This window comes from Gavia stellata, chromosome 18, assembly GCF_030936135.1.
Source record: "Gavia stellata isolate bGavSte3 chromosome 18, bGavSte3.hap2, whole genome shotgun sequence".
In the NCBI taxonomy this organism is placed as follows: domain Eukaryota; kingdom Metazoa; phylum Chordata; class Aves; order Gaviiformes; family Gaviidae; genus Gavia; species Gavia stellata.
In genome coordinates this window covers 11350513-11367264 of record NC_082611.1, presented here as the reverse complement: position 1 = coordinate 11367264, position 16752 = coordinate 11350513, and the positions used below count along the sequence as shown (strand labels likewise).

The 16752-nt window shown below is 35.9% G+C and overlaps 1 protein-coding gene across 1 annotated transcript in view; it reads right to left on the bottom strand.

Annotated features, from left to right (window-relative positions):
* The window catches only part of SNX29 (sorting nexin 29), a gene marked incomplete at its 5' end in the record, with an annotated part of 130981 nt that overhangs the window by 67269 nt on the left and 46960 nt on the right, over positions 1–16752 (bottom strand). Inside the window, 2 exons of the mRNA XM_059826604.1 lie at positions 429–484; positions 3357–3473. Coding sequence (XP_059682587.1) covers positions 429–484; positions 3357–3473 — 173 coding nt within the window. The remainder of the gene's footprint in view (positions 1–428; positions 485–3356; positions 3474–16752) is intronic.

The window sequence follows — 16752 nt, the reverse complement described above, 5'->3', positions numbered from 1 at the left end:
GCTGGGTTGTTGGGGGGGGGGGGGTGGTGGTGGTGGTTTGTAGTACTATTTGTATGCTTTGATTAGGAGTTATTCTGTAAAAATGAGAAAGTCCATCACATTATGAATAGCATCTAGCATCTATCAAACCCAAAGCAACAGAAAACAGTAACTTCTTGGTGCTTTGTTAGAATACCAAGACCTAGAGCACTGAAAGAGTACTCCAAGAGAATCTTCATAAATCTAAACTTTTTGCATCCAACATTATTAAAAACTACTCTAGGGCATGGACTACGCAGCTCTCCATACTTTTTAACAATGGAATACCACAGCTGAGAATTCAGTTATTGGAAATAATACAGGAAAACCAAATTATTGAATCTGTTTGCTTATTCTTCTTTCCCATAAAGACAGTATGAAGAAAAAAAAAAGTGTATTATGAAACTTACATTTCAAAATCTGACAAACTCTGATCTTCAGATGTTTGACTCAAATCTCCAGGGACCTATATTTACAAAACAGAAATAATTCCCACACACTGGTTATTATGCTTTCTATTAAGAAAGCATAATATTATAAGGAAATTACAATTCAACATTCAATTTTTTAAATGCCAATAAAAACTATTACTGAGAAACAATAAAAGAAAAATAAACAATCGTGCAACGGGATTATGAACACATCACCCTTGTGAGTTCTTCATGTTAGAATTTGCTATAGTTTTGTAAAGAAACAAATTGGAGTTTGTAAAAGCATGTAATTTTGAAAGGTATAGAAAACCCAGAAAAAAGCATCATTATTAGGCCTTTATAAGCAAAGTATGCTAAAACAAAATACATTGTGTGTATAAACACTTTATGGGAAGAGATGAAGCATATAAAACCTCGTCATCACTTTTCTTTTATAACCAGCATGCCATTAAGAGAAAGATGCATAATCATTTTATTTTAGCTGTGTTCTTACAAAACATTATATAGCTACAAGAGTTCATAAAAAATGCAATGATGGACTAGGACCTGCAGAATCCAAAGAAGTAGCAGTTGTGAGAAAAGAAGATTGAAAGAGCATTTAGAACTGAAACAGCAATAGCTTTCTACCTTAAAGCTAGTTAAACATAAAAGGATATCTTCTTATCTTTAAATACTGTAAAATGTAAAGCATAATCCAGAATAGTTACTGTGTATTGATGAACAAAAACAGCTGAAAGTTGTGAACTTCCAGAGCCAGCTTTTACATTAGTTAAACATTGGTTCAGTGTAATGTTACTGTTTTTCAGAATATTTGCTGCCCAAGAAACTTAAATATATATTATTGCTTATTGTAAAGCAATACATTTATTGCAAAGCAATATAAAATTTCAAAGGGGACTAAAGAAAATCTGCTTCCCAGATGTTTTGACAGACCAGCTCAAGACCTCACAATACACAAGACAAAACTGAATTTTGCTTTCCCAAGATTAAAGGGATATGGCTCAGCAAAAACTAAGTCATTACTGACAGAGAAAGGAAAAGAGGAAAAGAATTGCGCAGAGCCAAGACATCTCCACTGCATATATACAGGGCATATATACAGAGTCCTGAACACCTCTGCTGCCCTTTTTTGGAGGAACAAGGTGGGAAGGGCCAGTATAACCCCTCTCTCAATTACCACCATCAGCTGTTGTCTGTTCACAGTCCAGTCCACCCTCCAGTGGCATCACACAGCCTGGCTTTCCAGGGCTCTTGTGCCAGAGAACAGACGTTCTTCTACCTTGCCTACAACCTGCGCCCTCTCTGCCTATATCTGAAGTGGCAAATCCTACCACCAGATACATACAGTTATTTTAATTAACTTCAGTAAAAGTTTTGCATAAAAACCTCAAAAAGAGTGTGTGGGCATTCAAAATAAGAAAAAGGATAACATTAATGAGTTCCAGTGCTTGCACATCAATGTTGAAACAGATTGGTTACTGATTTTGAGACAGTAATTGAAGCGTTGTTCATTGTAACGCAAAACTCAGTGATGGAGACATTACATCAGTGTACTTCCTCATACCCTTGAAAGCACATACTTTTTGCTTTAGTATGCCTCTGTTGCAGAAGTTCTGAAACCCAGTAACTAGAAATTTGGAAAGATCACTGTGAACAATTGATTTATAAATTACAGCCATTAAAACTGATTATCAGCATTAAAAGGAAAGGACAAGACAGTGAAGAATCATGGAAGCTATTTTTATAACAAACTGTAAATTATATACTGTTTTAATAATAAAAAGTTTAGAACTTGGCTGATATTTTCGGACAAGACAGTGAAGAATCATGGAAGCTATTTTTATAAAGTATATACTGTTTTAATAATAAAAAGTTTAGAACTTGGCTGATATTTTCAAACAAGTCAAAGGGGGATCAAATATTCATATCCCACAATTTCTGGCAGTTACACACTTTACCAACTTTGAAAGTTCTAATTAAAGTCTACTAAGTAACAGACTATCAGCACAGAGTTTTAGTTACGAATATAGAATTAAAATGTATACACTTCTTACGATAATGCAAAAGTCTGTATTCAATTCACACTTTCATTGTGGACAACAGCAACTAATAACAACTAGCATTTAGCTAGCCCTTAAAAATACAGTACCACTTTCACTTCTTAAAAAGATCTAGGAATCAGTTTTCTCTCAGCACCTCATATATTAAAATATAGTATCAATATCTAACTACCGTATTAGGATATGGAGATACATGGTTAAAACCAAAATCTCTGAACAGGGACATACAGCCCAAAATCTCCGAGTAAGAAAGTACATCTATAATACGCATGTGATTTATCATTTGTCATCTCTTAACACAACAATGTGATTCTTTCCATCTAAAAGGCTAAAAATTATAGGCGAAATCCTGCTTCACTAATGCACACAGAACTGTCATCACACAGAACTGTTATCAGCCACTTCAAATAAATGTTATGATAAAATAGGCATGAATGCTTCCCGTGCAAACAAAAAAAGTAATGAGCAATACCACATAATCATATGAACAAAAACTATCAAAATATGTTGCCCTCAGAAGACGGACAACTATTAGGAACATTCTTGACTCCTTCTGTTTCCTCCATGTTAATTTGCAAATTTCAACCCAATCTTTTCTTTTAACACAAAAAGCCAAAGCGAAGCAATAGTTAGTAGAAAACAATCTTATTTTCTGAATATATCTATTTTACATTCAATTCTGCTAAAGAGAATCAAGCACTATCAAAAATGCGAAGTAAGGTGTTCTTGACAGATGTGTTATTAGCTGTTATTTCTTACAAGCTAACATATATTTTATTTTATCACAAGTAATGGTTTTGAGCTTATTCCAGAGTGGTATTCTACATTGTAATAAACAAACACTTACTGGCCCTCTCAAATCAATTAGTTCTTGTCTCATCTGGGACACAAGAGCTTCTTTAGCCATCAGAGCACGGTGCAGCCTCTCATTGAATTCAATCAGTTCCCCATGCATTTCAGCTACCTGAAAAAACAAAGCCAAGAGATAATTGTGTTCTAAACTGAAAAAACGCACACTATGTAATTTCTTAAATGTGTATCAACTTTTGTTTATATTTATCATCTTACCATACTCTCCAAGTAGTGCATCTCATTGCTAATGCATTAGTTTGAACTGACCATTAAGAACAGACACTGTTATAACAATTTTGACTCCTGCCTTGGAACGTAGGGTTTGATATCGAATTCAACAGGACAAAATACAACTCTATATCCAATTTTATTCCTATCAGAGGAGATCCTATGGCAACTGATTCTAATAAAACACCTATTAACTTTTGATCTCAGTTTAATTCTTTGATGAACACAGCACTCAACAGTTAGAAACCAATCGCAATATTCTGAACTGGGAATAATGCAAAATGCACAAACTCCATTAAACTTTGTCAATAATTCATGAGTAGTATATTCTGCACTCTTACTTGGGAGTTTTAACAGGATTGGAGCTAGAAGTCCACTCATCCCAGGCAAATCTGTGAGGTGTCAAAGGAGCATAAAAACCACAGTTACACTGTGGCACAAGTTGTTGTGCATAGGTAAATACTGTGGCCTCAAGCATGGCCTCTTTGGACATGAAGTCTAGCTATGTCTGTGCTCTCCATTTCTGAGTCAAAGTGTCAAGAAAGCACCAATAGATGCAGGATGTTTATGAAGGTGAACAGGGCTGGATGAATGGCAAGGATGAAAAGTATACCAATTTACAGAGCAAACTATGTTTAAGTTGGTTCCCTGCCAAGAGAAGCAAGAAACAGTAAAACTCAAATCAAGATTAAAGATGATCTTGAATTTTCCTTACACGGAAGTAAAGTGTAAGCCTACAGCTCAAGGGGGAAAAAACTCCAAAAGGACAAGGGTTCCCTAATAGCAAAGGTCTAAATAGTAGCAGTAACATTTTATCATCAAAAGAATGTGATGGGGAAACTAGCAGAAACAGGGAGCAAGGTTAAAAGAAACTTCAAATCTGTGTTCAGCAAGATTTTTAGCTACTCCTATCAGAACCATTATACTATAAAATTGAATTAAATAAAGTTTCAATTATAATGGATGACCCATCAGTATATAATATAGCTGGCAAGGGAGTTGTCTTGAACTGATAACGTCACATGTAGCCTCAGAGCAAAGAAATTTGAGCCAAAAAGGGTTTGTAGAATTATTTTCAAGGGAAAAGAAAGACTCTTCAGAAAACCCCACTGTTTGAAGTTTCCAAGTAAATCCGCCCTGTATGACTCCTGCATTAAAGAAAAGGAATACTGATGAGGGCCACTATCAGAGGTGGAGTACCAGAAGAGCCGTCCCAGGGCAGAGCAAGAAAAGCTGCAATTTTAACAGGCGTAGTTAGATGAAAACAGCAGCAGTGACTGGTTAGCCCCTCAGGTGGGGAGAGCAGGCTACCACAACCATAACATTAAACATGTTTTTCAGGTTACAGCAACTCTTGAAATGCCTCCTCATACGGCCATCCAAAGTTAGGAGAATAGTAGAGGCAATGAGGTAACATTATGAAAGCACAACTGAGTAAGATGATTATCAATCAATCACCTTCAATGACAGCACAGGGACTTGGACTATTGCCAAATCTCTTAAGAGTTCATAGTTTCCCTGCTGGAAGTAGTTCAATGCTACCTATGAACTTCATGTTTTCCTTTTCTTGAATTACCACTCTGCATTATCCCTCTCTTCCCCAAGGAAGTTCCCCAAGATAAAGCAGTTTAATTCAATTTGTTTAATTTAGTGCTTGCTTTTAATTTAGTGCTTTGTTCCAGACAACCTATATCCTTCACATAATCAAAGCAAACAGAAAAAACAGCTTCAATCTGACAAGCCAGGAGCTGACATCATTGATTAAAAATAAAAAATAAAAATAATTATACCTGAGTTGAACTTCAAGTACTCTTTTACAATTTCTTTTTATATTAGAGGGAGTCCTTCAAATCCAGTAGTTCATCAGTGTGGCATATAGGCAAAAAGAGCTAAACTAAGCCCAGATATGATTTGTCTAGACTGATATCTCTCATTAAATCTGAATTTACAAACTATTCTGACATGCTTAGCAAATTACGAGCTAAAAACCAGTAACAGTAATTGAACTGACAACAAACTTTCCTTGTAATGGGACTATCAGGAAGTACAAAAGCTAAAGATTCCACAGAGTCATTATTTAAATCCAAACAGGCAAACATTTTTATTTGTTTGCCTGATTATGTAAGCAGTTTTAGATTAATATTGATGCTTTATCTTACATATCACAACACAAAAAGCTTGCAACATGTCTGAGTTACCATTTAGTTTTACTCCTCACTTTCTGAAGTGCAAAGGTTTAATGCAGTATTAATATAGTTTCAACAATCAAAATATTATTACTATTACCATTTATAGTGTACTAAAGCAGCTTTACTGCTTTTGGTTTTGTTCTTGTCAGGCATTTCTGTTGCACTTGAACCCATTAGAAAAACTAACTTCCCAGCCTCATAATTAGAGTCTTTTCTGACTCCTCCTGATAAAAATCAGAACATTAAGACTTCCATGTTATCAATTTATGACACTATGTATTCATATCTCAATTGTTTATTCAACATCAGCCTTGATAAAAAAGGTTTTTTGACTTAAAACACTTCTTAGTAATTAGTAAGCTCATTTTGTGAAAACAAAAGATATCTAAATCCATATGAATTTCTGCATTATGACTAACGTAGTAGGTGCCACTTAGCAACCAGGTTTGCTTCATAAATTACAAACATTTATGCAAACAAGATTGCCAACTTTACCAGATGAAGTAATAACATAATCTCATTAACTCTGGGTAAATTATTTTCCATACTAGCTTAACCACTCATTCCAATTCAAAGTGAGTGGTGTAATATTTAAGAATATCATAAGCCCCTCTCTGATTCTGGTTAATTTTAGCAGGTCATTGTTAATTAGAGAAAGCCTGGCTTGGGAGGCAGAACTTCCTTGTATTTTGCATACAAAAAGATGCAGTGTGCTACTAGTTGCAAAAGCACAGAGAAAACCCATAGCACTGATAGTTGGCTGATTGGTTATCAGAAGTAATATTCAAATTTATGAATGGATGCAAAACTCAGTAATTTACATATTTGAAGTCATGTTTGATTTTTCAGTGCCTGTCTCTATCAGAACAAAATCCAAACCATCTGATGTAATATCTGACTGTTTTCTCTCCCTCTAATTTGGATGTCCTGGAAATAACTTTCTACTTGCAGAGTCAATTAATATGTAAATTCAACAGCTCTCTCAACACACTGGAAGTAATACAAAAATTTCTAAGTGTCCCTAGCAAAGTTAAATAATAAAAAGAAAATTCAACAGCAAATAAAACAGCGAATCACTTGTTATATATTATCAAAAGGACAAATTGGCAGGTATGTTACCTGTGAAAATCACTTTTATTAGTAATTAAGTTACTTCAATACTTTTTCTTGTCAAAAAAAAATGTATTACCATCACAGCAAACCAAAATGAACAATAATATCTACTTCTGAATAACAATATTAATTTAGGTTCCTCTAATTTTTCCTGCATCAAGGTCTGCTAAAAACAATTAAGAGGTCTCCTTATAATTATATCCTTTCAGTTACATTTTATGTCACCACATCTTCCTTTCTTCATTCCACACTGAAGCTTAAGCAATAATTTTCCTTACTGGGACTTCAACCATCTTCGCAGTTGTTTTTCTCCATGACAATATGTTTAAGCAGAAAATCAAAGCACAAATAAGCTAAGCTTTCCATTGACCAGATGATCATTCAGATTTGGTCCTGGTCATATCAGAAAGCATGCTTAAATAGCCCAATCCTTATCACGAAGGGGAAGTGAGGCTAACATAAAATATTTAGACTCCACACTAACAAAACTCTAAAGACCTGTTGTCAAAAGAAAATCTGAAGTCCACCCCTACTGCCTGACAGCACTGCAGCTATAGTGTCCAGCATGACCACATTTAAGAGCAGTCTCCAGAGAAATGACAAAGGTAAACACCACTTAATGTTCCACAGCAAAGGACTAAGCTGTTAACTTAAAACATGGTAGGAATGTTTCACTAAGCATATGAATAATACAATCTGTCTTAGAAGGACATGTGCAACAAGAAAAAAAAAATAAGGTTTTTTAAAAGGGTGTTTTAGTGGAACTCAGATTTATTTATTTTTTTTAATATAATTTGCAGCTAAAATTCATTAAAGTTTTTGCACGAGCCACATCTGAATTAATGACTTTTTGCCAGGTATAGGCATTTTTTCCCCTGATTGTCACAAAATGCAAAATAATGTATTTCCCAAGAAACTCTAGACAGAACTGGAAGTTACTTCCTTTTGCTCTCAGTGGAAGCAAGGGTGTACTTTTCCCACGAGAGGATGCCTTTTTCAAAAATCAACATTCTTCTACATTTTCCCCCAACAGAAATAAAGGCAAAGGTCTTCAAAAAAAAAGCAGGTATCCTACTAAACATTAATAATTTTGGGTTTTTACAAGTGAAAAACAGTAAAACTCAAAATGGCAGACAGTTCAGACAAATCTATTGATATGATATAGCCATAAAATGCTCAGTCATTGCTTTCTTTTTCAAAACTTCTATTTTGTATTCTTGACATTTCCATCTGCAAGCAATTTATTTGGTTCAAGGCAGACTGAAAGATCCATTTAAGAATAGAGCTGGGGTTTGGTTGTTTTGGTTTCGTTTTTTTAATTTTGTTTTGTGGTGTGGGGTTTTGTTTGTTTACTATAGCTACATAAGGTAAGCACAAGTCACAATTCATCAAAACCAACAAGAAGAAAATAAGCTGTAACTTTCAAGTCAAAACACGCTGGGAACTGTACATGTTAGATGAACTACATATTAATGCTTGCTATATTTCACAGTCTTTGTCAACTGTGTACAGTACTACCAGTGTTTACCAAGATTAATCCTGACATAAAAAAGAGCACTAACACATTGAACAGGAAAAACACTACTATGGCAAGACCTGTGCCTGGCCAGGGAAAATGAAAGAAACCAGCAAAAGCAAAATCAGATACACAGGATAATGAGTTTAATAAGAGGGATAAAGTAAGTGTTAATAAGACAGGTTAATTGTCATGTCTCTAGCTGCTGCATCCTTCCATGTATCCTCATAGCAAAAGCCAAAGCCCAAGACGAAAGATCTGAACAATAAAGATCTAAACAAATCTTTAAACACCACCATTATTACCTTTCCCTAGATCCTTTTAACTTCTCATTTCACACCTGGAGGCAGGTTTCACCTTATCTGCTATGCTGAGATAGCTATTCTGAATTGCAACCCATTATCCCTTTACTACGATTATCTTCATGAGCTAACACAAAACACTTCAAATGTACAACCAACATTCATAAGCATAATCTGACATAAGCGATGAAGTACAGAGACACAGTTACTATCAGGAGACAACTTCTTATAAAAATTCCATAGCCCGCCTCCAAGAGAACAAGACTTGGAACTAAATTAATATTATTATTGGATACTAAAAATCATAGACTCAAAAAAAGTAATTTCACATGCCACAAAACATTGTCTAGTGTAAATCAAACATTGTCTAGTGTAAATCACTTTGATGATTTAAATTTTTTCCAAAAAAAAGCTGACACACTAATTTTTACCTATCAGGCTTCACACTAGACCAGGTATTAACTGTCCTCCCATAACTTGCACAGATACAACAAAACCACAGATTGGCACAAGTTTTATATTTTATACTTTAACCACAATTGCATTTGTGTAGCTACATACATAATCCAAATCAATTGGTGAGCTCAGATGACTTGACAGTGTACGGTTGCAGTATTTATTAATATCTGTGGAACCATATAAGCATAATAGAAATGTTTCTTTTCTTGCTTATCACAGTTTTCTCATTGTTATCCACCATATGCCATGTTTGGACCACAACAATAAAAAGACTTCCCACACCATGAGCCACACTTTTTGGGCCCCAGTAGTCCCTCTTGGGAGAAGGCTGCTTAAAGTTACATCAGTCTGTGGTTTCACTATTCCAGAGATATTCATTTGCTGTCACTTACACACTTGCTAGTACCTATCTGTTCCTAAGCTGCTTACTTTCCTTTTTTCATTTAAATCACAATAGATTAACGTAGTTAGGTAATATGATCAGCAGCTGTTGCCATCCTTTAAATGCACTTTGATGTTTGCTGTGTCCAGGGTTTTACAATAAGGAAAACTTCAGCAGCAATCACAAAATACTGCTGCTCTTCCTGTTCATTCATTTTCATCTACACTATCTGCAGGACTGTCAATCCAATGAGGAAAGTGATCTGAATGAAAATACCTCAAAAATATTTTTTAAGCCGATCCAGGTTCTCAACCAAGTTTGCACCATGGATATAGAAACTACTGTTCCATTACAACTGTGGTAGGCGCCCTGTGATACAGAAGCAGGATTCAAGCAATAGATTGGCTGCTTAAATTGATATTGCCCCCAAAGATGGAACATAAACCATAGCATGCATTTAACCTGAAGAACTTTGTCCATGTCTTCCCCAAGTATGTGATTTGATGTAACAAAAGATACTACCTCTTCCTGAAATCTTGCCTTGATAACAGTTACCTGTAACAGTTAAAATACAGTGGGTAAGATAAGAAGTAGCCATGGTTCACCATAAATGCTACACTGTTTTTTCCTTGAAGAACTTGCAGAAAGGACAGCTTAACACTTACCACAGTTATTTACCATTAACTGAACATAAACAGCAGTGACTCAGAAATAAGTTTGTTTGTAAAGAAAATTAAAAAACTTGACCAGTGTGCACATTAACAAATGGATCACTGATTAAGTGATTCATGGGTGCATCATTCTTGCCTCAGAAAACTGTTCATCTTACTCAGCCAGGACTAGTCTGTCAATGAGAGAGACACTATACAGATCATTCAGAGAACTATACATCATATTTCAAGAGTTGCACAAAAAATAGTTCTTGCCAGTTCACTTCTAGTACTATTGCACTTAGTAACGTAAACTGCATTGCACACCCTTGGGAGTGAACAGCTTATCCAATTTTTTTTTTTTTTTGACATAAATTCTTACTGAGAAAATAAATGTACACATATATAAAAGCATATTTCAAAATTCTTATAAGATAAATTCTTTTAAGGACTGCAAAAAAAAGTCTACCATTGTGTCAAAATGCACTGACCAGATGAAATTACATCTCACTGTATTTCAGTAATAGTTTAACTGACAAAAGCTACAGAAGGCCTTGTGATATCACAGAAAAGTGCTGACCAATTTACTAATTTAAGACATGTTTTCTATACTGACTTCAATCACAACTAAGATTTAATAGCAAGGCTGCATGCCATGCTAAGACCTTTAAATAAGAAAATTAACAATTTCCAAAAGTATCACTGTCCACTGACGAACTGATCTCATTTGCCTGCTGAATGCAATCTCATGCTGAATGCAAGACGCTAATAAAGTAGCTGTCAGTAAATGATATGACTGACAGAAGAGATACAAAACAGAAGAGTTCAAACTTGCACTGTTTATTCAATGCTAACAAGAGCCAAAGATTTTTTTGTTTCACAAAAGGCTGTTTTTCAATTCTCTCCTATGATAAAATGTTAAATCTAAGCAAACAAGTGCTATTATTTAATAATTGTATTTGTACACATTTTAATATCTAGGAGGGAAAAAAAAAATCCATGTCTTTACAGAATCCTGTCAAAGAATACAGAACCCATCTTCATTGATTTCCAATAAAATGGGTCATGTAGTTCAATGAAATGGTACTCAGAGAAGTTTTCAACTAAGTTGTTGAATACTTCAGAGTTTATTTCTTAAAGACAGGTTTCTTTTTACTCTTGTCTTAGAATGTCATTAACAGGTAAGAGCACATAATGTTAATACAGTGAAAGGTTTTAGGTTTACCAATAGTTTGTAGAATCACTTAAAGATCAAAAGTAATAAAAGAACAAATCAAAATAATTTTTAGAAGAAAAGTATGGGAAAAAAATTGGCAAGCAGTCAAACAATTCTTTGTAGTCAGAGTTGGGTTTTTTAAGCAGGTAACTAAGTTGCTCTGTGGCTGTCACAGCCTTTCCACATAATCATCTCATGTTAAAGAATAAGTAGCACTTTAAGCAGACATTACCAAAATTGCTGTATCATCAAAATTCCCCACTTCAGGATCTCAAATCAGGACATAGTAAAGAAATTCATTACAGTGTACCATTACCTGTTATGCTAAACTGAGAGACAATTCTACAAAGATGCTGAGACCTTTTGGCAAAGCTTTTAGTGACTTAAGATATCTTCCCTGACCAGATAGCTTACTATGCAAGAAAGGATTTTGTAACAAAAAACCCAAACAAAACTCATGTATTGCATCAGGAACAAAGCCATATTCTCACATTTGAAAATCTTCCTATATTTAGAAACTTTAATTATCTGATAGTATACAACTGAAAAATTCTTAGTAAAAAATGAATCTGAGCAAAATAAACTACTATATCTCCAGATTTTTTAAGACTGAAAGGCTATCTTTTGAACTTCCATTTACTAACAATGACAGCAACATAAAGAACCTTAAAGAAAGTCACAGCTGCTTTTCACATGATACCATACTATTTTCTTACTCCATTACAAAATTTAAAAAAAAAAAATCAAAAGCTCAAATGTTTAAAAGCGTTTAAAAAAAGCCAGCTACCCAACCACAGTGAGACATACCATAATTTGTTCTTTTTGTGTAATTTCTGCCTCAGAAAACCCCTCAATACAGCTTAAAGTCACATTTCAGCACTTTGAAATGAAATTGAGGAGATTAAAGTTAAAAACGTAGAAGGTAGTTTGAGTAAAAATAATCAGCAGCATGTTTTTGAGGCCTCAAGATGCAACTGGCTGACAAATTACTTGTTCAACAAGAACAAACAGAAGGCATGAAAATTCACAAAGTGAAACTCTCCAGAATGGTGAAAGCTGGGCTTAATATCCAAAATCCTTTCATAGATACTGTTTCACATGTTTGAAACAATTCAAGTTTTCAGAAGAGCTGCATAATTTGTCAGGAATTTAAAAAACATTAACCTTTTTGACAGATGTCAGATCTCATGAATATCCAATATCCAGAAATAAACTCTCAACTCTAATCTACTGGGGTACTTATTTGAACAAGGTGATTCACATCTTGAGTTCACGTGATCAGCATATGCACCTTCCGTGTCAGAAAAACAGTTTCCCAGCCTCACATACCAAATACTCAGAGATCAATTTGTCAGGCATAAAAATACAATAGTACACTTAATATTTAAGTCTATGAGCTTTAGGAAAAGGTACAAGAGTTATTTTCAAGTTCATTAAAAGGCAAACTGCAGGTTGCTACTGTCGTGGTTTAAGCCCAGCCGGACTAATCACCACACAGCTGCTCACTCACTCCCCTTCCTCAGCTGGACAGGAGAGAGAAAATACGAAGAAAAGGCTCGTAGGTCGAGATAAGGACATAGGGAGATCACTCACCAATTACCATCATGGGCAAAACAGACTTAACTTGGGGAAATTAGTTTAATTTATTACCAATCAAAATCAGAGTAGGATAATGAGAAGTAAAACCAAATCTTAAAAAAACAACACCTTCCCCCCACCCCTCCCTTCTTCCCGGGCTCAACTTCACTCCCGATTTTCTACCTCTCCCCCCGAGCGGCGCAGGGGGACGGGGAATGGGGGTTGCGGTCAGTTCATCACACATTGTTTCTGCCGCTCCTTCCTCCTCACACTCTTCCCCTGCTCCAGCGTGGGGTCCCTCCCACAGGAGACAGTTCTCCACGAACTTCTCCAACGTGGGTTCTTCCCACGGGCTGCAGTTCTTCACAAACTGCTCCAGCGTGGGTCCGTTCCACGGGGTGCAGTCCTTCAGGAACAGACTGCTCCAATGTGGGTCCCCCGTGGGATCGCAAGTCCTGCCAGCAAACCTGCTCCAGCGTGGGCTCCTCTCTCCACGGCTCCACAGGTCCTGCCAGGAGCCTGCTCCAGCATGGGCTTCCCACAGGATCACAGCCTCCTTCAGGCATCCACCTGCTCCAGCGTGGGGTCCTCCACGGGCTGCAGGTGGATATCTGCTCCACCGTGGACCTCCATGGGCTGCAGGGGGACAACCTGCTTCACCATGGTCTTCACCACGGGCTGCAGGGGAATCTCTGCTCCAGCGCCTGGAGCCTCTCCTCCCCCTCCTTCTTCACCGACCTTGGTGTCTGCAGAGTTGTTTCTCTCACATATTCTCACTCCTCTCTTCTCCGGCTGCCGCTTCCCGGTTTTTCCCCCCTTCTTAAATATGTTATCGCAGAGGCGCAACCACTGTTGCTGATTAGCTCAGCCTTAGCCAGTGGCAGATCCGTCTTGGAGTCGGCTGGCATTGGCTCTATCAGACATAGGAGAAGCTTCTAGCAGCTTCTCACAGAAGCCACCCCTGTAGCCCCCCCTGCTACCGAAGCGCTGCCACGCAAACCCAATACAGCTACGAAACTTTACTTGAAAAACTGTGCAATTCCTAGTTAATTTATGTAGAAAAATTCTGACTCCTAGAAATGTTTCCTGTACAGGTTTCCACAAGGAAAGCCTTAGAGAGTTGGAAAGGATTTTTGTTTTAATTAACTGTTTGGTTTGTCTCCAACGTTCCTGTAAAATGAGCGTTTCTGCAGAACAATAAGGGATTAATATATTGTGATTCAAGTTGCAGTACATCAAAAGTCTGTTATTCCAGCAGAGGAGCTAGTCTCCTCATTCCCTAGTCTGACAGGAATAGTCTATGCCAGGAAACCGAAAATTCAATGTCATTTATTGAGCCTTTAACAGAACTCTCTCATAATACAATTTAGTACATCATGAGCATAACCTATGATTTAACCTTGATGAAATGCAGGTTAAAGTCCACCAATAAAATTACACTTAGAGTACAAAATTCTCAAAGGCTGAAACTGCAAAGAAAGTTGAAGTCATGTTCTCTCTAATTAGATCTGTTTACTAGTTTATTACTAGTCTACAGTCACAAAGAGAAAGAATAGACCAACTGGAAACAATGTCTTACTGATAACAATCTGACCACAGGTCTTTTAAAGATGTACAAACACCCCAATTGTTTTAGCTTTTTTGTTTGTTTTGCTTCATTTTGAATCCTTAGCAATATCAGGTCTGACATGTCAGCAAGTCTTCAGTAATTGTTTATTTTGAGCTTATTTGCAATGCAAACTATGAAGAGTTTGTCTCTCCCTCAGCTGTAACACAAGAAAACTTCTGGTGATAGTACTCTGACAAACCTTACATAAGCAGGACAAAGCAAATGAAACATACTTTTACCTTACATACAGCAAACTTATGCTTACAATGCATAGCAACGGCCCAAAACATATTTTACGATAGTTTTAAACACACTTTATCATTCAGGTCTTGAGAGTTGTATAAATCGACCTACTTTCTCTTCTAAAACAAAATAGCATTCTAGTCCCAAAGCATATGACATTGGAAAACATACAGGAATTGCGAGAGGTATCCAAAGACCTATCAATATCCCAACAGGCTTCCAATTGGGGGTTTAGAAGAAATTGTGGTAACTAGATAGCTGTTTCACTACTATTTCTAAGGAAATACACCATTAAAAAAAATTATGCAGAATTTTTACAAAATTTTCTTTCACACTACTTTAAGCATAACATTCAGTAAGAAGTTTCTTTACTCCTTCAGAATTTTCAGTTACAACTTTTCTCTATCCACTTGGTTAAATCAACCTATTTACAGATAATGATTAAAGAACTTTGATAAATACAAACTCTTTTACAAATATGGTAAGAAACTGAAAATTTCTTCAATATATTATTAGGAATGAAATAATTTCCAATGGAAAAAAAGAAGAAAAATCTCTGATTACTCAGCAGAACCATTCTTTTTATTCTCTCAACAGCTAGTCATTTCTCTGTGGGGAGACTTGAATATCCTGATCAGCTACCAAGAAATTCAAGGGAATCTCTGTCTTCAGTTGAAACAGTCTACTAGGCACAAAATAATAGTTACTAAAACTGCTTAAGTCTGAACATTTTTCAGACCCAGTTCTAGATGAACGGAACTGTCAGAAGAGCATTCAGGAGTGGTTTCTATCCTAGTCCTCAATTTGGAACACAACACAGGCTAACCTTTAAAAATAAGACTTCACATCTTTCATTTGTGGAGAGAAAAAGGACTTTTGGTAAATACATCCGGATTGTTACAGGGGTTACATCCTATTTTGAGTATGTGAAGATACTGTTACAGACTAGTGAGACTTAGATGCAGACTTCCTCTTCTGGATGTGATTTTCAATAAGGTTTTCCAGTGGTGACATCCACTGCTGTGTTATCAGTGCTACTGCTAACGCTGCCTTCCACAAACTCAGAAGCGTTAGCAACAAATTCCTGAACATGCAGAACAAACTTAGTAGAACTAAGGAGGATGCTTTTAAAGCTGAAAGATATTTTACCTGTGTTCTTAATTAAAGATATTCTTTTGAAAGGTACAGAACAGAGGAAAGGAGTCAGAAAAACCCAACCAAAGGTATGCGTTAGTGAGAGAATTAGATGCACATGGTCCTATGAGAAAAGGATAACCAAATATGAATGTTTTAGAAGAACCGTATTAATGTCTCTGATGCATGACCTGCGTTTTTAGTCATCTTCATGTTAATCAGTTAACATGAGTATCCAATTTCAGAGTATTTTGGGCAAGAGAAAGACATAGAGAATTGTTGTACTTTTTATAAAAATGTTCATTTAATATTTAATAGGAGATATGGGTATTAGATATTAAATTTCATTACTTTTGTCTGGAAAATCATTTGTATTTAAATTTAGGATGAAACCCTAATCTTTCTTTTTTTTCTTTAATGAATTTTACATTAGTCTTAAAAGTGAATCTTGCATTAAGAACTTCTTTTAACTTGGTCATATCAACAGAACTAGTAGCTTCCATAATCTGTTTCCATACTGCAGTATTCAATAAGCTACATGGTAAAGCAATACAAAAATGAAACACAGTTTGGCCGTCAGAACACAGTATGAAAGCACAGAAGCAGCTACAGATTTCAGTATGTTCTCATTTTAAAGCTCAACTGACAAAACAGTAATGCCTGTAATTATGTACTGTAACTTATACAATGCCTGAAACCTATTGTCTGTGATGCTTTCAACTTTACCACCATCAGTTATAACCTTAAGGAACTTGTTTATTTATTAAAACCT